The following is a 23,983-nucleotide window of genomic DNA, read 5'->3' as shown; positions in this document are numbered from 1 at the left end:
TTACACTCTGTTCTTCTTTAGTAGCTTTGTATTGAGGTGTCTGTGCTGGCCACTTTCAGGCTTTCACTTTGTTGTAAGAGAGGCAGAATAATACAAATTGTTTCCATTTCATTAAATTTTAGGGAACTCAGAATCTGTTTTAGGGAGATACAGAAATTAATACTCATCTACAAAGGTGAAACTGACAGAGGCTGCCTGTTAGGCAGTAAATGTCTTGACAGGAAGAGCAGTACAGCTCTAGACTTTTGGTCTTGTCTCCTCTTCGGTGTCATAGGTGAAGGGCTGAAATCGTTGCAGTAAATATTTGTGTTTGTGCACATATCTGTAGGACTTAAGGCTTCAGTACAGTAGTTTGTAGAATTAAACTTCTTTTGAAAGCAACCCCCGGTTGCTTTTTCAGCTGAAAAGAGTGCTTTTTCCCCTCCATTTCTAATGGTAAATTGGAAAAGAGTAGTGGAAATAATTTTATATTTTTGTCCTGTCTTAGACAATGTGTGGGTAAAAACAGTCTGGTAGAAATCTCCTGTGTGTTATTTTTGTTTCTGTAAAACGTGCCTTGGTAACCCAGCCTTAAAACTAGGAATTCAGATTTCTGAAAATATGAGAGCAGATATTTCCCAAACAACCTATTAACAAGCAAATTATTAACTTATATTATGACATAACTGTTCTGTCTTAATTGGGATATTTACTGATTTTTGATGGTAATACTAGAAAATGAAGAGAATAGTTTATATGTATTCAGAATAAAAGGTCATTTTATTTGCTGTATCTGCCCAGGAGCGTTCCACACCTGTCAAGCATTATTATTTCACCTATTACGGCAAAGCTTCGCATGCAGTAAGTGCATGAGTTTGAGTGGAACAGAAAATGAAGATCAACAAAATGAAGATATAACAATAACATTGTCTTGAAACATTAAAAATTTGTAACTTTTACAGTAGTTTTAGAGTGATGGTTACCCTTTTCTTGCCACTACATCCCTTTATTATAAAAAACTTCCCATCTGAAGTTCTTAAAATGTGTGCATTACTAAAGAAGGTGTACTCTGCCTGAAGTTAAATAGGGTACCTGCTCTACTGTGGATATAGTTGTTATTAAAATAGCCCAGGGTCTGACTATGTACTTCACAGTTTATTATTTTTCTGGTTAAACCTTTGGAATGTAGGATCACGGAGTAGCTGAGGTTAGAGAAGACCTCTGAAGGTGGCATAGTCTTAACACCCTTTATCAAAGCAAATGAACTGGATCAGGTTGCTGAGGACCAGCTAAATTATTATTATTTATTAATCCTAAATTATAAATAACTCCAAGAATGGAGACTCCACAGGCACTTTGGGCAGCCTCAGTTATCTTGTATGTGTATCGAGTTGATGTGGAGTAAAGATACTTAAAGAGTAGTGGCTGCTCCTGGTGAAAAGGTGGATAAGGGATTACCCAATACAATTTTTTATTTTTATTTTTGTTTTTTTGTTACAGAAAGGGATTTGGGAAAGCCAAAATATGACATGGATAGAACAGATCCATTAGAGAACAATTATACTCCAGTTTCTTCTGTGACAAATATTTCATCTGGCCACTACCCTGTCCCTACATTGAGCAGTACTATTACTGTTATTGCTCCTGCTCATCATGGAAATAACACTACTGAAAGTTGGTCAGAGTTCCATGAAGAGCAGCTGGACCACAACTCCTATGGAAGACCTCCGCTGCCAAAGAAACGCTGTAGAGATTATGATGGTAAGTATGTTTTAATTTTTTAATTGCTTCCTACAGCTATGATTGTCCCCTTTCTGAAACGATTGACGTAATTCACCCTTCTTTTTCTGATCTTCTCTAGTATAGTGGGGTTTTTCTATTGCACAATTCTTGATTGCAAATTTTTTACCACTTCTTATTGACTTTCCACATCTTGGTCTTTCAGTGTTTGTGTATTTTTTTTTGCTTGCTAGGACTATTTGCTGTAAATGAAAAATAGTATATTCAGAATATATTTTAAAATAAGTTTTACCCAGGTTTTCTGTCTTATGTCATGTTCCAACCAAGTACTGTATTTGATGGTTTTGACAGTGGTAGCACCTTACTGATCTAATCCTATTTCATTCAATCCTATCTAGGAGACAATTTTAAACTAGAAAGGTCTAGAGCTGAAACTTCCCTGGCTCATGTTAGACCATAATTTCTTTCTGTATAGGTGTTTCTTAAAAAAACTGGCTAGGTTTTTGCTTATCTCTGCCCTAAGTTTTCATTTTAGATTTCTTGTCCCAAAATACACACAAGAGGCTGCTGCAGCTGGCAGTGCCTTAATTAAGTTCAGCTGGTCAACCTGCAGGCTTAGGAGAGTTGAAATCTCCTCATAAAGTTGCTTCTGAGGGATTTTGTTGTTATCGTTGTGTACCACAATGAGGAGTTTCAGTTCTAGGCCAGTTTACATTCAGAACTCTGATTAGAATTTTTTTTTTTTTTTAAGTAAAGAAAATGAGAAGCTGAGCTTTCAAACATTTGCAGAGTTGTACTTCCAAAGAACAGATTTGCCAGTGTAAATCACAGCAATGCTGTGGAGCAAGTGGAATTGTGAATGTGTAATTTTGTTTTGAAGTTTTCTCTCTTCAGTGGCTACATAGTTCCGTCATAGTGCTTTTCCTACCTGCAGTTTTGAATTTTCAGCTTTACCCTCTGCTAAACTTCTGTTTGGTTTAACATTTCAATTTAATGTGCTCTTACAACTCTTCCTGAAAATGAGGTTAATACATGCTGCTTCCCCACATCATGTTTTGAGGGAGTTTTACCAGATGTTTTCAGCCTTTTCCCTGTATTGCATTGACTGGTATTTTGGTGGTGTTTGTTTTTGTGGATGCTGTTGCTAAATAGGTAATAATAGAACAGTTTGGGCTAGAAGAGCCCTAAAAAAGTCATCAAGTCTAGCATCCCTACAGTGAGCATGGTCTTCAACGAGATCTTGTTGCTCAGAACCCAGTCCAGCATGACCTGGAATATTTCCAGGGATGGAACGTCCACCACTTCTGTGGGCAGTCTCTTCCCCTGTTTCACCACCCTCGTTATAATAATTTCTTTTTCTTGTATTTGCTTTATATCTACTGTGTTTTAGTTTAAAACTATGACACCTGGTCCTATCACTTCAGGTCCCACCAAAAAGTTTGAAGTACTTAAAGGCTGAAGTGAGTACTTAAATTCGCTGCTCAGAGCCTTCTTATCTCCAGTCTGAACAGCCCCAACTCAGCCCTTCCTCATAAGAGAGGTGCTTCAGGCTCCTGGTAATTTTGTGGCCATCCTCTGACCTGCTACTGTTTGAATTATGTGTAAAAGAAAAGCGAATGCATATTCCTTTTCATTTATATATATTTAATATTTACAAATGCATATCTTGTATGTTAATTAGAAATTTTGCTCCTACGTAATCACAATAAACTATGCCAAATGTTTACAATACTTCCTGACATAATTGCAAAAGAGGAAAAAAATGAGTGAATTTGCTTATGTTGGAATTTTGTAGTATTAGCTTCTAACTTCTAATAGGGATTTCTCAATCCTAGCATCTGCACTTTTTGCTTAGAAACAAATTGATTTTGTTAATGTGATAATATCTAGATTTCATTTTTTTGCTTTCACCATTTGTTATATTTCAGTGCAGAATTAGTTCTTCAAGTATAATTCACCACTTTATGCTAGCAAGTTTCTGCAATTTCCATGTGTGTTGACTGTTAAGAATAAAGTTAAAGGGTCGATTTAATTTTCTAATCTGAGCTTCTGCTGGTATGTGGAGCTCTTAATTTATAGACTGCCGCATTGAACATTGAATGTCTCGTATCTACCCTGAATTGAGATACAGCTGTTGAATACTAACATCACCTCTTTTTGATGTTTCAGAGAAGGGTTTCTGTATGAGAGGAGACATGTGCCCTTTTGATCATGGAAGCGATCCAGTAGTGGTAGAAGATGTGAATCTTCCTGGCATTCTGCCTTTTCCAGCACAACCCCCTGTTGTTGAAGGACCACCTCCTCCTGGACTTCCTCCCCCTCCACCAATTCTGAGTCCTCCTCCTGTTAACCTTAGACCTCCAGTACCACCACCAGGCCCCTTACCACCTAGCCTTCCACCTGTAACAGGTAATTAAAAAAGATTAAATTCCATTTTTTAGTATATAAACCTGGATCTTACTTGAGTTGTACACAGTGCAAAAAGCTGTTTTGAAGAATCCCAGCTGTATTATATTATAGAAGGTTGAACTGTGCTCTACTATGGCATAGCTTATCTCAAAATTATTCTTTCCGATGATAGTTTTTGCAGAGTTGGTTGTTGTAAAATGTAGCATGCTAAATGTGACTCTTTAGTATGGAATAATATTTTCATTGTATTTAAGCAGAAGCATGACATCACCAAATTAAACTCTTTGAGTATTACAGAGAAGTTGTCCAATATTGACTACAGTTAAAGAAGGGAAAATCCTGGAAACAATAGATCCTTACTGTTTAGTTTATATTAATAGAAGTAAAGACAATTCATAACCACATTAAATTTATATCTGAAAATATAATTTGGAATTAATTGTAAAACTAAACTTGTAAAGTAACTAAGAAAAATTCTCCACTTCGTTTACTGTTTCGCTGGAGAAGTACTTCAGCTGAAGCACTTAAAAGTGCATGAAAATTTAACGTGCCTGGCTGTCATTTATAAAGTGGCCAAAATGTAGTGCTCAGTTACCTTGTGTGGTTTGAAAGCTGTTACGTTAGTTTTATGTGATTATTCCTTTCTCTCTTTTTTTATTAACTTAGGTGTCCCACTTGGTCAAATTATACAGGAGTAATTGATATTTGATAGTGCTTAGAAATTTCTTAAAACTGTTTTAATTTTCTACTGGTGGTATATTTAAGAAAGATATGAATGAATGTATTTATTTCAGTCAACATAGAGTGTAGTCTCGTCTGGGTTGGTCAGTTCTACCTTGCATGCTATTTTCAAATCTGCTTCACAAGTTCAGATATATCACTTCATAACTTCTTCCAAAACCTTCTCTTCTCAATGATTAAACTTGAAGATTGGGCTTGACTACTTAGCTTTGAGGGTGTTACATTACCTGTTGTAAAAAAAGTCAAATGAGTTGCTGCCCAGGTCCTGATGGGAGCTATTTCAGAAAATTCATACAAACCACCACACCAACCAAACAAAAAAAAAAAAAACCTCAGTTATTAGAATAGTTCCATAAGAGTTGAAGGTTTCTTCTTGGGTATTTGGAAAAATAATTTCAGTCAAATTAGTTAATGTTATTATATTATGTTATTAGTTATTATATAATAGAATATGTTTGTTATATTAAAAAGACTTTTTTTTTGTTTTAAAAATAGGATTTGTTTCTGTGATCAGCTTTTATCTAGCTTTAAAATGCTTCTGTTAGTAAAGATGAATACTGGGCTAGCAATTAAGTTTTGCTTGTAGAGGGAAGGTGTTTGGAGAAATGTTAAATGATTCAAATGCTTTTTTCTCTAATCCAAGTTCTGAGTCATTTGCTGTTGGGGGTGGTTTGTGAATTTATGGTACAGCATCAAGTCTGCAGATGTGCCTTCTCAGTCCCTTTTTTCTTAAATAGCCTTAAAAGCATTTCAGATCAGTTTCCTTATGAGTGGAGTGTAATGCAAGTGTAGTGGATACTGAATGAATTAAGTGCTTTCCTTTGTTTTTGACAGGACCACCCCCTCCCCTTCCACCATTACAGCCTGCTGGCATGGATGCCCCCCCAAACTCAGCAACCAGCTCAGTTCCTACTGTTGTTACCACGGGTATTCATCACCAGCCGCCTCCTGCTCCACCCTCTCTTTTTACAGCAGGTGTAGTACTGAGGCTTTGCCCACAAGGTTTGCTAAATAGAATAACATTGATTCATATTATAGTGTACTTTATAGCGATTATAATGTCATAGTTTGGGAGAATAAGTTTGTATCATATATACTGTGGCAGTAAATTAACATTCTTCTTTTCAGACTTAGTTCAAGACGGAAGTAAAATTTGCATACAAAGTGTTACATTTGACTGGAGAGTAATATTTTAATTGTGTTTAAGCAGAAAACTTGGCACAATGGTTTTTTATGGTAGTGGTTATACAACTCTTTTATTGTAACTGTCTTGTAATTAAATTAAATATTGTATTTGAAACCTTAGGGGTTTTAACTGCAATTTATTTTAATTAGACAATTTCTTTGTTACCAGAAACGTATGACACAGATGGCTATAATCCAGAAGCTCCAAGTATAACAAATACTTCAAGACCTATGTATAGACATAGAGTACATGCCCAAAGACCAAATTTAATAGGACTCACATCAGGTGATATGGATCTACCACCCAGAGGTATGCTCTCAAAACTATACTTAATTAGTTTAGCTGATTTTGTTAACATTAATGCAGGTTGAGGAACTTTCCAGAGAATACTGGAAAATACTGCATTTTCCTAAAATCTTCTGGAATTAGTAGATGTTTAGTTGAATAGGGAACTATGTTTATAAGTGCTTTGTTTGTGCGTTTTTACAGGTAAAATGAAGTTTCTCGCCAGAGTATTGCACAGCTTACCCTTAGCTGTAGTAACTGGTCACTTTGTACATCTGTACAGGAAAATGTTAATGTTTCTGTAGTAGAATCTTAGGATGATTTTTGCTGCAGAGAGGAGGGAGTCATTTTTATCTGGTAGCAGTTTTATGCACGAATAATATTAACTGCACAGTTCCTGTGACCCTGAGAAGAAGCAGCAGCACGCAAAATAAGAATGGAAAAGGGATAACACCATTTTAATGTGGTTTTAATTTGCATTTGTATGTATTTCTATTTAATCTTACTATGTTTCTGTTGGTGTATTTTCAGTGAGGAGTCCCCCAGTGTGATTCCTGTTCTTCAGCAAAAGTGACTCCTTTCCCAGTCCATCCATAAATCTTGTTCCTAGGTGTTAGTGTCCTGGAGTACTGTGCATTTCCTATCATGCCCATTTTTGTGTGTGCCATCTAATAGTAGACTGAAGGTGTTAGCTGGATGGTGTGAGCCTCAAAGTATTGCATGGGACATTGTGAATCATTGTGAATCAGAGTGCAGTCATCTCAACGCAGATGCCTTCTGTCACACCTCTTTTGTTTTCTGTATATGTGATGTTACTGTGACAAAATGAGTGCTATTAGCTATTTTGATCTGTCACAGCTAAGAAGTCTGTGACCAAGGTTTGATTAAATCAGAACAAGAATCATAGTAATTTCAAGATAAACAATTGTGCTTTTCAGTGCAAATTCAGTGTGAGCAGAATACTTTTTTGCAATCAAATGCACAGGAAATAAATTTTAAAAAAGTTAAATCTTCTCATCTGTTTACAGAAAAACCTCCTAATAAAAGTAGTATGAGAATAGTGGTAGATGCTGAATCCAGGAAAAGAACAATTGGTGCAGGGGATGGTGGAGTTCCTACAAAGAAGACTTGGTTTGACAAGTGAGTGACTGTTAACACAGTGTTGGCTTAAGATTTTGAGTTTAATGAACCTCTTTACTGTAATGTGAAACATATCTATGCCTCTATTGCAAGCAAGTGAAACTGTGAGTACGCTGATGGTACTGAAGTGAATCACACTATAGTGTGATCTGTATTTCACTGTCTTCTATCAAAAGTAGTATGCAGATAGATGAAGTTCCTTTGGATGATACTAAGATCTGTTCTTTCAAAGTTGGTGTGATCTAAGAAACAGGGAAGCTGCAGTGTGATGGTTGTTAGAGATGATTGATTTTAGTTGTGAAATGTGAATTTTATCACTGCTATTTTGATTTGAATTGCCAGATATATTACTGAGAAAAAAAACAGAGGGTGCAAGGTTGGAAGAAATTTTAAGAGACTGCTGGGAGTGAGGAGGGCCTTGAAGTGATAGTTATGTGAAACAGTAGTGGGGAAATTTCATGGAATAGCTAAGAAACAGTTTTTGGAGAGAAGTAATGTGGAAGTCAGGAATTACTGAATTGAGCAAATGAATGTGAATTATCTCACAGATTTATGTGCTGGGGTATGCTGAGAATATCAGTAGGGAAGATGACAGGTATATGGGTGTGTCCTGTACTCTTCTTCACTTTTCTACAATTGCATTATTTTCTAAGTCTGCAGATCTTTGTGCCTCATACACACATGCTTCTGTGTAAGCATATGCAATTTAACGTTATGTTTGCTAGTTTGCTATGGATTTCTGGCTTGATTTTTTATTTGTTGCAGGCAAAATTTTAACAGAACAAATAGTCCAGGTTTCCAGAAGAAAGTGCAGTTTGGAAATGAAAACACAAAACTTGAATTGAGAAAAGTTCCCCCAGAACTTAACAACATCAGCAAACTTAATGAGCACTTCAGTAAGTTTGGAAACTTAGTCAACTTGCAGGTAAGAGTCAACAAAGAGAAAGCATTATGCTTTGATATAAAGGTAGTGGTAGTTGCTAAAAGCAGAATGCCAGGTTTTATCCTGGTTCCCTGAAGCTATTATTTTCTTGTTTCTCTAAGAAGATCTCATTGTTTTTAATGATATTGCCATTGAAGAAGCAGAAATGAAATATTCTAGTCATCTATCACATTTTGTACAAATGTGTTCCTCAGAGATAAGACTTTTAAGAGGCATTGTTTAAAATACTGAAATTTTTGGGTTTTTCTCATCAATTTTCTCAAGTTTGAATCTGCTATCATAAGCGCTCTGTATATTCAGAGATAAATTGTAAATACAGAAAACCTGCATTTCTCATCCAGAAGCCAGTCCCTGTGACATAATTGTTTTCTAGTTCCATGGGGTTTGTCCCTTAAAATTACTTTGTGGCTTTATGGAGTCACCCGATATGCAGTTGAGGAGAGAGAAAAGCAGTGAAAGAACTAGAGCTTGGCTTAGGCTGATGTTACATTTTGCAGGCTGCACTTGTAATGTCAGTATTTCATACGCAGTCTCTAAGCTACTCTGTGTGACCTTTCACTGTGCTTCATTATCAACAAGTTTCAGATGCTACCTTACATTTTTCTAAACCCTTTCTTGTTTGCACTGAGGGCTGGAATGAAGAGGTGTGACAATATTTTTGTACGTACTTAATAGAGTACAGAATGCACCTTCTGTGCCTGTCTGAACACTGGAGGGATTTTAAATCTCTCTTAGTTGCTGTTAAATATTTCTTAAGCCTTTCTATAGTTTGCCTGAGAATATGGGTGTACTAGCAGGCAATATTATTCATTAAGACAAGTAAGATACGGTTGTGTATGGAGAGACAGATACGTATATGGACATTGCAAGCTATGCTCTTCTTGCAAAGAGTATAGTCTTGGCTTTTGAAGCAAAATAATGCGTTAGTTCTCAAAGGAGAGAAATCAAAATGAGCTTTGCTCTCTAGCTCTGGTACTAGATAGGACATTTACTATTTGACCCCTGCATTTTTTGTAGTAATTTTCTTTATTTTGCTGATGCTTCCTTTTGTCTTTGCAAAGATGAGTAGCTGTTTGAAAGAGAAATACTGGTTGACTGGGAGTTTTGCTTTACTTTGTTTGTTGGAGTTTTTTTTAACTGAATGGTTATAGTTAATAGTTAAAGTTTATTAGCATGAGTGCAAGATTGATTTTTACACTGGGCCTTTCAAATGGGCTCACGAATGGGAAGTATTTATGTAAAGACACATACTGTGTATACCTTGTAAGCTTCTAAGTCTAAAAGCTAATGATTTAATGATAATTTAGACACAAATGAGAATCCTCTGTGTGCTAAGTTTCGTTCCTCTATTTTAAATCTTAGGTTGCATATCAAGGTGATCCAGAAGGTGCCCTTATCCAGTTTGCCACGCATGAGGAAGCAAAGAAAGCTATATCAAGTACAGAAGCAGTATTAAATAATCGTTTCATTAAAGTTTATTGGCATCGAGAAGGCAGTGCACCGCAAATCCAGACTACCACACCGAAGGTAGTGGATCTAAGTCTGTTCTAGCATGTTATGTAAAATAGAATCTGCAAAACATTTTTAAGAGAATGTTTATATCAAGTAAATTAAGTCCTTTTGAAATAGTGACTACTTCATGTAATTAATTTCCAAAAGTCAGTCTTCAGGTGTAAATTCTTTGACCTCATATACAACATTCAGCAGTTGATTAGCAAGATGACTGAAGGTATTTAAAGAAAGCCCTTCAGTGACTTTTAGTATATTGCACTCTGTTATCTTCTCAAGTAAGATTTGATGCAGTTCTCTGCTAAATAACATCTATTTTGTTTTAATTAGTATAGGCTTTTTTATTTCTTCTGTTGAGCATAAGAAAGGCAGCAGAATTATATTTCTTTTTGTGTAAGATGATCTCCATTTTCTTCCAAGAGGTTCTAGTTTTCCCTCTTTTCTATTTCGTTTCCTCTTGAGCATGCATATTGTGGTACAAAGCAGCAGAAGAATTTGTTTTGCACAGAGGCATCTATGTGTGCACACACGTACACACACATAGATCTAAGGACTTGCAAATAACAGTGGAAGAACTGCATTAGAGACACAAACTTTCTAGGAAAGGATCATGGATGTTTTTAAGTAGGGAGGTAGTTGATCTCTATGATATCCAGGGACAGAATTGTCTGGGAATGGATTGGAAGTGTATCACAAGAGGTCCAGATGGACATGAATCATTTCTTTACTGAGGGAGTGGTCCGACAATGAAACAGATTTTCTGGAGAGGTGGCTGGTGGCCCCAAGCCTGTCACTGTTAAAGAGGTATTTGGACAATGTCCTTAACAATGTGCTTTAACTTTTGGTCAACACTAAAGTGACCAGGTAGTTGGACTTGATTATTGTTGCAGGTCCCTTACAACTGAAATGGTCTAATCTGCATTTTTTTTTTTAATTGAATTGCAGAGGAACACGTTTTGGAAGTTATCATGTTCATAGCAGCATTGGCAACATATAAAAAAATAAGACTGCAGTTACTGTGGGGAAGGGTAGATTTGTAACCTGTGTCAAGCCAAATCAGATTTGTCAGCAGTACAGTAGTGGCTGTACTCAAGGAGGAGAGGAACTTTGGGCTCTCTGTGGCTCTGTGAGTTATTGAGTAGGGTCTTCTCAGCTAGCAGCTGGTATAGCAAGTCCTTCAAAATGTTTGTGTATCCTGTTCTATTTGATTTGCCATCAGTGTGGAGTAGCACATTCTGTGCTTCAAAAATATGAGACGGGCTCTGTAGAAGAAATGATCACTTAAACATATATGCTGATATAATACATGAATGACTTGTTAGAGGATTCTTTCAGTTACTGCTTTGAGAATTCCTACTTTCTCTTGATGGTGTATGTCATCATTTAGAATCAGTGACCTGGTTTTCCATGGCAATCCTGCTGTACAGCATTTTAAGTTTCCTTACTCTCTTTCTAAGAAACGCCCTGATTTTTATCTTCAACAATTCGATTTTAATGACATCTGTCTCACTATCTTCCTTATTATTGTCCTTTCAATTTTATCAATATCCTTTAATGCTTTGTCTAAAGTAGTGCTGCTCAAAATGGTATTTATTTCCTAAGCTTGATTTTCATCTCAGCCAGAAGAGGGCAATGGAGTACTTCATTTGCATCCCTACAGACATTCCCTCTTACTCGAAGGACAGCTTGGGCTATGCTGTCAGCTTATTTGCTGATTATGCTATTCAGAGTATTATTGGAATATTAACTCTGTATTTCCAAACAAACATTCAGTCTATATATTTGTTATTTTTAGTAGTCCCATAATTTTTAGTGGTGTTAACAGCTTCCAATAACACCACCTTTAGCAAGTTCACTTTGCTGGTTTGAGAATAAATTCCCCTTAGTCCTGGGGACAGTGTTAAATATTCCTGCCTCACCGAGAAGAGCCATTCAGCACATGTCAGCAGACTGCGTTTTGAAGTCTGTTATCAGCAACAGAAGGCACACAGTAACAAGAAAACTTTCTAACAGGAAATTAAAATTTTAAGTGCAATGCTTCTGTGTTCTTCTGTCTTCTACCCCACGATATAACATCTAACAAGTTGTTGAGTCAGTAAACAGGTATTTTTTGTTCATAAGTCTTTCAGGAGCATGAATATTTACTTCTCATTGAAATTAATATTTGGTGCCAAATCTTTGAGTAGTATGGACACATATACTTCTTCATATACCATAAATATACATCTTCATATACTATAAATTTTTGTATTTTGTCAAGATTACTGTTATGTTAGTTAATTATGGGTTAATTAATTTCACCTGTGTTTTTAATTGCTTCCAACCAGATTTTTGTCTGTCAGGCACCAAAGACAGGATTTTGAATTTTCTTTAGTATAAAGTCAGTTGACTTCTAAGTTGTCCCTTCAGTAGTATTTGATCCAGCATAATTTCTGAGCCATTGCTATTTTATCAGCAGGATTACTTTGGAAAATTTTTGCTGTAGAATTTCCGAGAGCAGTGGAAGTACTTGGGTAAAGATGGTGGGTGTCAGCTACAATAAATCATAAAATAAAAGGCTTCTGCCAGGAAGCAGAAAATAATATGCTCTCCACATCTGAGGTATATCAAACAGGAAGTTGTGGGCTTAAAAGGCAGCACAAAGAGATTTAGGTTAAAAATTAAGAAAACATTTTCTAATGCCAAAGCTTACCTGAAGCACTTTTATCTAGAGAGGTGACAGGACCTGTTTCACTGGAAATCTGTAAGAATGAGATAGATGGATACTGTCAGTAATGGCATAACTGACTTTGCCCTACAGTGGAGAAATGGATTAGGTGACCTTCTGAGAGCTGTAAATATGACAATAAGGTTGCTTGGAAGCATATTTTTTGGTCTTAACTGTTGAATGTTTTTGTCAAAGAAAAAAAAAATGGAAAGGTGTTAGCTGTCAGGGTATATCCATGGTAGATTCAAACATTATCTGCTCTCTTTTCTTTTTCTTCAGTCCCATGACTGCATGTTTCTATACCCTTTCTTTTCTGTTTTGCCCAAGTTAAACACATAGGAGATGACAAGTGACATATCACTGTAAAAAGTGAGAGTCTTTGTATTTTTTTTAATAACAAAATGATTTATGGTCAAAGAGTTGTGAGAGGAATCAGAAGACTTCTTTATTACGTTTTATTTTGTTCTAACAAGTGGAATTTAAGTTAGGCTGAGTAAATGTAATGAATAGAAATCAATCATAGTTGTTTGGTCACTTCTGTAAGCTGCAAGTGCAAAACGGATGTTATTGCCACTCGTGCTACACAGATATTCAGTATAACAATAAATCTCATGAAGTGGTTGTTTATCCGCTCAGGTGAAAAAGCCATTGAATGGTAGAAGGGAAGAAGCGTAAACATAAATTCCATTGTAATTTCATTTTGCACTAACTGAATGACATGTGCAGGAGCCTGTTGTTGTTAATCTTGTGCTGTGCCTTTTGGGGACTGGGGCGGTGTTGCAGGTGATCCAGCCCTTAGTACAGCAGCCCACTTTGCCTGTAGTGAAGCAGTCGGTGAAGGAGCGGCTTGGCCCAGTGCCTGCGAGTACTATTGAACCTGCAGAAGCACAGGGTGCCAACACAGAAGTTGCTCAGGTTGGTATTGTAGTGAGCAATTCTTTTGTCTGTTCTTTCTGAAATAGGTTCCTTAGTGTATGAATGTACCCGATACTTCTGTAGTGCAAGTACACATTTACTACTTCAAAGTGCATCTGCTTGTGTTGTTAGTGATGTTTTCCTATTAACATTTTCCTCAGTGCACTGATATTTGGCTTTTTTACCTGAGCATGGTACTTAATTTTTTAGTATTGTAGCTTTTTTGCATAGTTTAAAAAGAAGAATTCAAAGGCTTTCAGACTGTTTCAGGATTGTTGTGTTATATTGCTGGTGTCAGATTTCAAAATAAAGTGAGTCTCTAGCCAAAGAACCAAAAGCTAATTTTTTTTCAATGTGTATATATTTTATCTGTTAAACACCTAAAACCATTAGAGAATGAAGCCATGTATCCAGAAGGATTTTCAGAATTTGTACGTCACCCCTAATAAAAGGAAGAATGTAACCACCATACCAAAGTGACTAATGACAGAATCTTACTTGCATTAGAAATAGTCTTTAGTGTTTTATTATATTTGCAACATTTCATTACTAGCATTATGTCACCACTTTGGTTTACTTCTGGAGACCAGCACAAATCAGAACACATTTATAGTTTAAATTCAAACAGTTTTCTGCATTTGATGCACATGTGATCTGCAAATAGCAGATTATAGAACACAAGAATTGTAGTGTATTTAAAAGGGCCTGTGCAGATAATCATTCCTCTGCCAGCTACCATGTCTTGGAGCTCTTCCTAAAAATATGTAGAATAATCTTTGGTTCCAAATTTGGCTTCATATTTGTTATTTGTCTTACCCAGTTACAGACTGTTAAGGGTTGTCTTTTCTTTTCTTTTCTTTTCTTTTCTTTTCTTTTCTTTTCTTTTCTTTTCTTTTCTTTTCTTTTCTTTTCTTTTCTTTTCTTTTCTTTTCTTTTCTTTTCTTTTCTTTTCTTTTCTTTTCTTTTCTTTTCCACAGACATATATTAACTGCAAAATCAAGTATCTAAAATTAATTTTATCAGCTTTGAATATTTTTCTTTTATTGTTGTTTAAGTCTGTGGTTTTATTATTTTTTTTCTAACTTGCTAATGCCTGTGGTGTACATTTGAACAATAATTTTGCTTTATTTTCCTAGAATGTGACTAAATTATCTGTCAAGGATAGACTGGGTTTTGTGTCAAAACCAGTTACTCCAACAACTGAAAAGGTAAGAAAATATCTCATATTCTTCTCTCATGTTTATTTTCAGTAGAATTAATTTTTTTATGAAACCCCTTGAGTCAATATTATTTCATAACTGCAAATAAAATAATTTGTGAAGGATTAGTTTTAGGAAGTAAAATAAAAACTCAGCAGATGTCTAAATGATTATAAGGACAAAAGCTGCTATTTTCTCGATTTTGTTTAATCTGTCGGGTTCCTTTTATTCAGTCATAAAAAGAACTTGATATGTTCCATAATCCTGAGTCGTGTAGACATACATGCAAATAACTTTTAAAAATAAATGTTGTCATTGCATATGACATTATAGTAAGCAGTTCTATAAAAATGTTTCTGGGACTTCTGTGCCCCTTAAAAAGTGATGCTGTAAACATTTACCGTTTTATTTGGTTTTACAATTTGCAGTACTTGTGAAAAGATAAAGGTGGAAATTAATCAGTATAGAAAGGACAAAGAGAGGTAAGGTGGGAAAGGTGCATATGAATTGTGGTTATGAGCTATGTATTTTGGCCAGTGGTTCCAGTTTGCATAATACAAAGTGGTTCATGTATTTACTATAGTAGCAAAGTTTGTAATGCGTGTTTCCAGATCTATTTAGCACTTCAAGAGACAGGCTTCCCCCAGTGTTTTTAACAATCATTTGAGAAAACTTGTAGTAGAAAGACAGCAGGTTTCACCCCATAATGGGTTCCTCTGTCTAGGTATATATCTTTTCTATTGGGAGTTAGCTGGACCTGAAATAAATGAAGCATACATTGTATTTCCCCACACGCATCCCCTCCCACCCCTTTTCAGTAGGGCAGTTGGTGGATTAAGTGGCATCTAACAGGTCAAATTCACTCCAGAGATACTTAGCATAGAAAGGTAACAATACTTGAAGTTGATATTAGTTGTAATATTAAAGAATGTGTCTTTGATTCATTTCAAGCTGAGCAGTCTGCCTACATGCATTGACCAAGGCTTCTTACCTGTATTTTGTTGTTAGTTTGATCAGTTTCATTCTTGGTACTCTAAATTAGTTGCAGATAAATACCTTGCTGTGTGTTCCTGAGCTACATTTTGCACATGTAGTACATGCTTACTTTAGAAATAGGAAGTCTGCTTCAGCTTGCATCTTGAATGGAAATATTTTTTTCTCCTCATTGTGTAAGAGTTGAGTTGTCCTGGAGCACTTTTCTACAAAGAATAAATTTTATGTTAGAATGTTTTTCTCTTCTGTTGTCTTATACTACAGGTGTGATTTTGCTGAGTAGCTGGCCTGGATTTGTTGTGAAACAGCAGTTTCCTTTGACATTTTTGTAGTGTTCTGAAACTTGATTTGACTTATTTTTACCTACTACTGCCTCTTTACAAGGAAATACCTTGCTTAGTTTGCAGTCATTGTATTCTATAACTGTTAGAAATAAAATTATTGACATCCATCAAAAAACAGAGGTGTCGTATCCTAGATGGTTTCTTATGCCTGATGGATTGCATGGTTTGATAAGAACTTTGCAATGAGAAAGGAGGTAGCTATTCTTCCCAAAGAGCAGGAGGAAAAGGTGATAAAAAAGTAATTGTGAGACTTCGTAAGATCTGTAAAGTAATTGTGAGACTTCGTAAGATCTGTATAGGGACTTAAAATTTGTACACTGGTGAAGAGATTCATGCTATTCACACTATTCCTTCCCTTGAATAGTATTAAGCGATTTAGAAGACCTTAGTGTTGCTTTTGACTTGCCTGTGTTGGTGTTGTGGCATCTCTCCTTACATCTCCTACATAAAAGAGATGAGGACGTGTGGTTCACTCTGCTCTGAAGACAGTTCAGGGTGAAAGGAATGTGCCAATATTTTTGTCTTTGCTTGATCCTCTGTTTGTTTGTCTTGTAGCCTGTCCTAAATCTACTGTGTAATAGAAACTGTATGACTGGGATATGCATACTTTAATGTTTTTTAATAGATTGAGAAAAAATCTTTCATCTTTGTAATGGTCTGCTTAGAGCATTTTGTACCACCTTCTCTATAATACCCCATAACATTTGTTGATTTCTTTTTGCTGTTGTTTTCTATGCTCTGTATACTCTTGAAAACACTTTACTGTGGGAAGCAATAGTATAAATATCACACTGAAGTGCAAAGGGTTTATATGAACTGCTCCTGTTGTAAATTCTTCTAATCTCTTGGTCTTTTCAGTCTTTCTGTTCCTTGTCTTTTTTTTCTTCTTGTTGGTGGGCATTTTGTCTCTTTTATGGAGTGCATGGTGACCAGTAGAATCTGCATGCATCTTTTAATTTTCCACATAGAAAGTATTCTTAAACACCTGGAAGTCATACCAATTGCATAATTTCTTCTGTTTGCTAACAAGGTGGACAAGATCATGCTTATATTATCTCTAGGACTTACGTGTGGATTTTTCAGTGTTAGCATGCCCAAAAAACTCTTAAGGAGCATGCTAAGAAAACAGAACAGTTCAAATCTTCAGGTATTGTGGAGATGTGCATAGTGTGTTTTAGAGAGATAGTAAAGCAGTCATCAGTGTTCTTAGTAAGCCATGGAGAAATTTCATACCTCATTACAAATGTAGGAAAGAGAACAGAGATACATAGGACTCTCCTCCCTTGCTGTATAATGTTGAAGACTTCCTTGTATTTGAGTTACTTCTTCCTGATTGTGCAAATTCTGCTTTGCACCAACTGCGTATGAAAAGAAAGTGTTGTCTCTATGTTGGACCTTAGTCTCTAAAATTATGTTGAACTTTTTGCTTGGAAAATTCATACAGCCATGAAATACTGTATTTTAGACTTCAAAATGCAAAAACAGCAGTTACTCTTGCAAAAATCTCCATTTTCTGTTTCCTCAGTTATGCTCAAATACGTAAATATTTATGTATTTGAAACTTGGAAGTACATATGAATTCTCAGTGGAGATAATTTATAAGCTGATGTTGATAGCTTACATATCTGATGTGGTGCTGCCTCTTCAGAAACTGTTTAGCTTCAACAACTCAAAATATAGTTTTGCTACACCAAATTTTTATACTCCATATCATCAAAGCAGACAAAAGAAAAGACACTTATATATTTTTTAGCACTCATGCGGGTTTTTTAAAAGATTGAAATTCACTGGCAAAAAAATAAAATGATTTCCTCCTATAGGTTTTATCTACTTCTACTGGCTTGACAAAAACTGTGTACAACCCTGCTGCTTTGAAGGCAGCACAGAAATCTTTGCCTGTTGTTTCCACTTCCGTGCTAGACTCTAATGAAGCACAGAAGAAAAAACAGGTAAATTAAATATGCTTCTTTTTAAGATGGACCTAGGTTGGGAACTTGTGACCTAGACATAGAGCACTATGTAAATTCATCTCAACATAGATGAAACTTGTTGCAAGATTAAATTCACAATAATGTTTTATTTCCCCCCCTCCCTCCCCCATATATTACCAGAAAATTCAGCATTGTTTTGTTATTTTTCAGTGTATGTTCAGGCAGTGTAAGCAGGTTTAAAACTGTAGAAATTCAAAATGTGAAACAATTTTTCCTGGAATCAGAATCTACACATTGAGGTATGAATTGTCTGTTGTGAGTGAAAGGGAGTATAGTATAGTCACTGTTCTTCTCTCTTAAACTATTCTGGAACTGGCCTCTATTCTCAGTGTATTTTGTACATGTGACCAAAATTTTCTTTGAGACTACTAAGAATTTTATGACTCTGGATTTTGTTGTTTCCAAGCTGTAGTTCTTCTGCACCCACTTTCATTTTTTACATAGTGCTAGGCTTTCTCTTTTTTTACTTATATTAGAAAGGAAATGCAACAAAAATGTATTTGGTCTTAATAGGTCACTCAGTTACAGTTTAGCTTGCTTAGAATTTTCAAGAGTACAGCAAAGCTCCTTCTTCAGGTTTATTCTTACAATTTAGAGAAACTAAATACAGGACATTGTGTACCTTACAGTTTTTTAACCACAAATTCTGAATGCAAGTTACGTCCAAACATAAGTGTTGAAATCAGTATAATTGTTAAACAAGGATTTTGGTCAAATACTGCTAAATTTCTGAAATTTATGTCTAATGTAATTTGAACTGGCAGTTTGTAGCTGCTTGAGAGTTTTGCCATTGGTCCAGAATTTAAAGAAAGCAGTTCTGATTTTGAAATTTCATTTCATGTTTGTCCCTTAACACATGTTTTCAGAATTAGAGCCTTTACTTTTCAAGTTAAGATGCCAAATACCTCTAAAATGGCAAAAAACTTGTAATAATGTCACTGACTCTTCATAACAGCTGTAGAGGTTTTTTTTGAGAGGACACTGAAGTTTTGGCGAAACAATTGGCTCTTTATTAATGTGATCTTGTGCTCCTTTCCTGCCTTCAGACATTTCTGTAACAATATACTAGTACTTGTGGAAAAAACATGATTTTGTGGGACTGACTCCCTTCTTTTCCTCCTGTTTCCCTAGCTTTTTTTTTTCACATTCATCCCCTTATCTTACCTTCCCTTTTCCTTCAGAAAAATGATTGCACACTGTATTGAAAAACTAACATTTCGTGCAGCAGAATTTGTCAATATTTGGGAGGAATTACAGAAACTGAGTACTGTTTCTTTTTCTATGGCTGTTGTGCATTTACAGTCTTGTGTAAGATATTCCACTTGCAGTTGATCCCAGCTGATCATCTTCTGCCTCTCCTCTGCTATTCCATTAAATATGTTGATATCAAAGCTCTTAAGGGTTTTCTGCTGTCTAAGACTTCTGTATTCTGTATTTGAGAACAAGAAGCAACAGCTTTCTTACAAGCACCATTGGTAGGTGCTGAGCACACCTACATCTCCTCCAGCTTCTCATTCGGAGTGCAATATTGTCACTTACTGATAAGTTTCAGTTCATTTCAGTTTGCCCATTGCCTGGTCAAGTTCTGTTGTTGGCAGATGGAGTAGCTGTACTTGTCACTTCCCAGTTAGAGGGCTCAGACACAAAAGAGGTGCTCTTCTTTGGGTGACACTTCCAGTTTAGAAAATAGAATGTATTTTCTTTTTAACTTGTAACATTTCTGGAGACTGTTTTAATTGATGGACTTGATTTATGGTTGCTTTCCAGATAACTGTACTCACCCATTTAAACACTTGCATGCTATACCTCTTGAGGTAGTGTAATGTGTTGCCTCTCAGCTTTCAGTAGAGTTATGTAAGGTGTTACTTTATATGTGAGTTGTAATGAAGTCTTCCCAGCACAGATCTAGGTAAAAAATGTAAATAGATCTTTGTTTAATTTGGTGATGAACTGTATTCCAAAACATAGCTGGAAGTGTCAGTGCTCTGCATTTCCTGTTGCTAATTTTTTCTCTGTTATTGTAAGTTACTACTGTGTAGTTGGCAGGTGTAGTATATTATTCTGGCATTATGCTTCAAAGTCTAGAAACTTTCTGTAATCTTATGCTTCTAGGAAGCATTACGACTTCAACAAGATGTGAGGAAAAAGAAGCAAGAAATCTTGGAGAAGCACATTGAAACACAGAAGGTAAAATATTGGCATTAAAAATAGTCATCATTTCAGTTACAAAATTTCAGTTCAGTGTAAAATATTTCAGAACTATTAAGAATTAACAAAAAATGGCCTATAAAATAAGCATTCTCTTAGAATGGCATTATGATACTATTTTGAGTTTATAGTTTTAATCTAAGTTGTCCTGTTAGTTCACTTTAAAAAAGCATTACAAGCTTATGCAACTTATGTCCAATTTTAAGTGATATTTTCTAATTTGGGAGCAACATGCATATGACGGGGAGAAGGGAAAGCCTCAATTCTGTTTGACAAGAGCATGGGAGAATGATGTGGACAATTATGCATTACTGCACTTAGGCTTAGGCAGAGGAAAAAAGCCAAAATGTCATTTAAGTTGAATAAAATTTTGAAATAATTCAAGTGTGTTAAGTAAATCTGTCTGAATTACTTGGAAATAGTAGATGTTCATGAGGAAATGAAGAGATTTGGACCAAGATTTTAATTTAATACAATGTGTTAGAAGTCCTGTGTGTTGTTTTGTAGGTCACAGCAAAATGAATGCAGTATTTGTTTTTTCCATTAGTTATAATGACCACTGAAAAACAGATCTATAGTAGTAGTTGCTGAGTAAAAAGACTTTTTTCTTTTCTGAACTGGACAGATGCTGATTTCAAAGCTGGAGAAGAATAAAGCCATGAAGTCAGAAGACAAAGCAGAAATCATGAAGACACTGGAAATTTTGACGAATAGCATTACCAAGTTAAAGGATGAATTAAAAGGTGTATCACCAGGAGGAGGGACTCCTTTAAAAAGCATGAAAACTAAAACTCAGGTACTCAAGTTTTGATCAACTTTTTAAATAAATTAATTTGAATGTGTGATTCAGGAGAGTAAAAATAAGTAGTCCCATCAGCAGTATTTAAAACCCTAACTGGCTTAGTTTTTAAGTCCTCTTTAAAGTGAGATTCTTTTTGCCTTCTTATCAAAGCAACATGGTTAATTTTAAAACCATGCTATTGTCTAGAAGCTGTATCTGCTGTTACACAGATACTGCATCATCTAGAAGATCAAAAAAACCGAATCAAAAGTCTTATGATCCTTTCTTTTACTTTGTCCAATGCTTTGTGTATAGTCTATTATTTTCTTAAATTTTTAATAGAAATTATTAAAATAGTACTTTTTATGGGAAAAGATTATAGTTAGGCTGCACAAATATCTTCTAATCAGGCTTAATACAGAAAACAAACTGTACTGGTATGTAATTTCCTGTGACTTTTTGTGTCACAGAAGTGTGTCAGTATATTAACATTTTAAGATTGAAGATGATACTGGTCGGTTTTCCTTTGATCTAGGTGTCCATATTTGGATTTTACCCGTAAGAAGTGCTTTTTCCTGTTGCTACCATTCTTGTTGATACATGGCTGTTACCAGTTTCCCAGCTGCCTAAAGATGCAATTATATTGCCTTTTTAAAATGCAGTGTTCTGCTTTTTATGGAAGTATTTGTTCCTAAATACATCACAGCCTTGACAAGAAATACCAGAAAGAAATACTGAAATTACATCTATGTACTCAACTATAGCTGGTTATATAGTGTCTCAGGAAAAGGTTGAAGCATTTATTTATGCTGAAAATAGGCATAGATAGCTAGAGTGGTCAGACAGTAGAAGTGGCTGCTGATAGAGGTGTTGGAGTCACCATCCCTGTGGTGTTTAAGGTGCTTCAGGTGTCTGCATCAGGTGCTGGGTGATGTGGTTTAGGGGTTACAATAGTAGTGCTGGGTTGTTGGTTGGACTTGATCTTGGAGATTTCTTCCAACCCTGATGAGTCTATGATTCTTGCTTCAGGCTTTTCTAGTCCCAGGATGTGGGATGATGAAAGCAAGACTTTCCAGTACGGACTGAGGAGTAGGAAGTATTGAGTACTTCCACTGTTTTCCTGTCCTTTGTTGTCAAATCCTCTTCAATGTCCAGCAGTCAGACCACATTTTTCAAAGCATAGTGTTCCTCTTGCTGCTGATTGATGTATTGAAGCCCTTCTTGTTTCTTACCCCCTTGCCAGATTCAAAGCTCTTGGTGCAATTCAGCTTCCCAAACCAGTACCTGCATGCTCAAGACAATTTCACTGTATTCCTTTTGTGCTCCACCTCCTGTACACTTTGGGTTTTATTATAAGTTTTTCCAGAATCATCATGTTCATCCAGGCAAGCATCATGCCAGCTTTGTTTCCTGCATCTTCTGGAACTTGGAGGATGCAATTTTTGGAAATCATCCTGCCTTTCCAGCAATTAACCAGACCCATAGTATTCAAATGGGAGGCTTTTTCCAGCTGTCTGAAGAACGCCTCATCTACTTTTACATGACTTCATAGTGTGTAGTACACACACACACTGCAGTATCACCTGCATAGGCCTGCCATTGGTCCTCACTCGAACTTTCACATGGCTCATTATCTGTCCCCAGGCAGAGCTCTGTGTGTTCACAGTGCACTTTCTAATGAAGAGCAACTCCTACTCCTTGCCTTCCTGACTCAGCCCTGTTAACTGCACACAGGCATCCAGTGCCTTCTCTGTTTCACAAGTTTTTTGTTTTAGTGTATAGGCTCTTTAGGGAAGGCACTGATTTCCCAGAGAAAGATCATCTTGTCCCTGTGATGCTGTTGGTTAGGCCCTCCCTCATTTGTATGATTGATAAGTTTATGTTTGAGATGGTTCTTCAACCCAGTTTTATTTATCTGGACATCTCTTCTGCCCACATCACCCTTTGCTTGGTAACCTGGTCCACCACTTCCTTTTCAGATAGTTGTTTATACTATGAAAAAATGAGGCAATATACTAATGTTGAAGTTTTAATGAAGTTTTTGAGCTGCTTTTCCATTTCCTTTGTAATATGGAAAATGAAGAAAGATTTTAAGTAAACCCACTTCATAGTGGACAAAGTATCCATTATATCTGTGCAGTTTTGTTAACATTTGAAACAACAAAAATTATTAGCTTCATCTGACTTCTGTAGAAGTGAGGATTTTACAGAGCCTTTGGTTGAAATTTCCAGCTTTGACACTTTTCTGAAAGACTTTGATCTTGGTTCTCTTGCATTTTTTAAGTGTTTAAGAGCTGGACAGCTCTGAAGAAGACCCTGAAGATATGGAAGATGAGGCCCACATGACTGTGCCATCATCTTTACCTATTTTTGCTTCTTCAAGTTCATTCAGATTACAGAAGGCTCATCCCCCTTAAGTGAGAAACCTTTGCTGCCTCTTGGATTGTCCTGAAGGAGGTATTTTCTTCTTCAGACTTGGCATAGCTCTGTAACAGAGAAATCTTAATTAAGACCACTGTTAATAAACCTCAAGAGTCTTCATTACACTAGTGTCACTGGCTGCTCTGTGAGTGCTAACTGCTAGTCATCATTAAACTTCAGAAACTCTTCTTTGCCACGTCATTGATGTATTTCAACACAGTGGGATTTGAGAGAAACACTGGTTCCAATTTCAAAAGTTTGGAAAATCATTATATAGGAGATAATGGATTTTTTTCATCTGGTTGCAGTAGATAATCAGAAAATGGGGCTGAATAAACTTGAGGTAGAAGTTGCCAGTGGAATAATCCATTTTGTTTTTCCTTTTAAGGATTCTGGGGGGGGAAAAAAAAAATCACCTTTCTTTATCAGTAGTAATACTTGGTTTCCAACTGTCACAAGTGCCAAACATTAATCTCTTGACATCCAGCCTTT

At 35.9% G+C, this 23,983-nt stretch overlaps 1 protein-coding gene across 5 annotated transcripts in view; it reads left to right on the top strand.

Annotated features, from left to right (window-relative positions):
* RBM26 (RNA binding motif protein 26) overlaps nt 1–23,983 on the top strand; it is a 51,500-nt gene that overhangs the window by 14,021 nt on the left and 13,496 nt on the right. The window contains exons 6-17 of one of the 5 annotated variants that reach the window (XM_062487794.1): nt 1,480–1,740; nt 3,889–4,128; nt 5,704–5,840; nt 6,205–6,364; nt 7,369–7,480; nt 8,246–8,405; nt 9,786–9,950; nt 13,432–13,554; nt 14,691–14,762; nt 17,911–18,039; nt 20,194–20,268; nt 20,915–21,085. In XM_062487794.1, coding sequence (XP_062343778.1) covers nt 1,480–1,740; nt 3,889–4,128; nt 5,704–5,840; nt 6,205–6,364; nt 7,369–7,480; nt 8,246–8,405; nt 9,786–9,950; nt 13,432–13,554; nt 14,691–14,762; nt 17,911–18,039; nt 20,194–20,268; nt 20,915–21,085 — 1,805 coding nt within the window. Of the gene's footprint in view, nt 1–1,479; nt 1,741–3,888; nt 4,129–5,703; nt 5,872–6,204; nt 6,365–7,368; nt 7,481–8,245; nt 8,406–9,785; nt 9,951–13,422; nt 13,555–14,690; nt 14,763–17,910; nt 18,040–20,193; nt 20,269–20,914; nt 21,086–23,983 lie in introns of all 5 variants that reach the window. The other 4 variants (XM_062487793.1, XM_062487792.1, XM_062487796.1 and 1 more) reach the window with 4 other exon arrangements.

Source organism: Cinclus cinclus, chromosome 2, assembly GCF_963662255.1.
Source record: "Cinclus cinclus chromosome 2, bCinCin1.1, whole genome shotgun sequence".
Lineage (NCBI taxonomy): Eukaryota > Metazoa > Chordata > Aves > Passeriformes > Cinclidae > Cinclus > Cinclus cinclus.
This window is presented reverse-complemented; position numbering and strand designations above follow the sequence as displayed.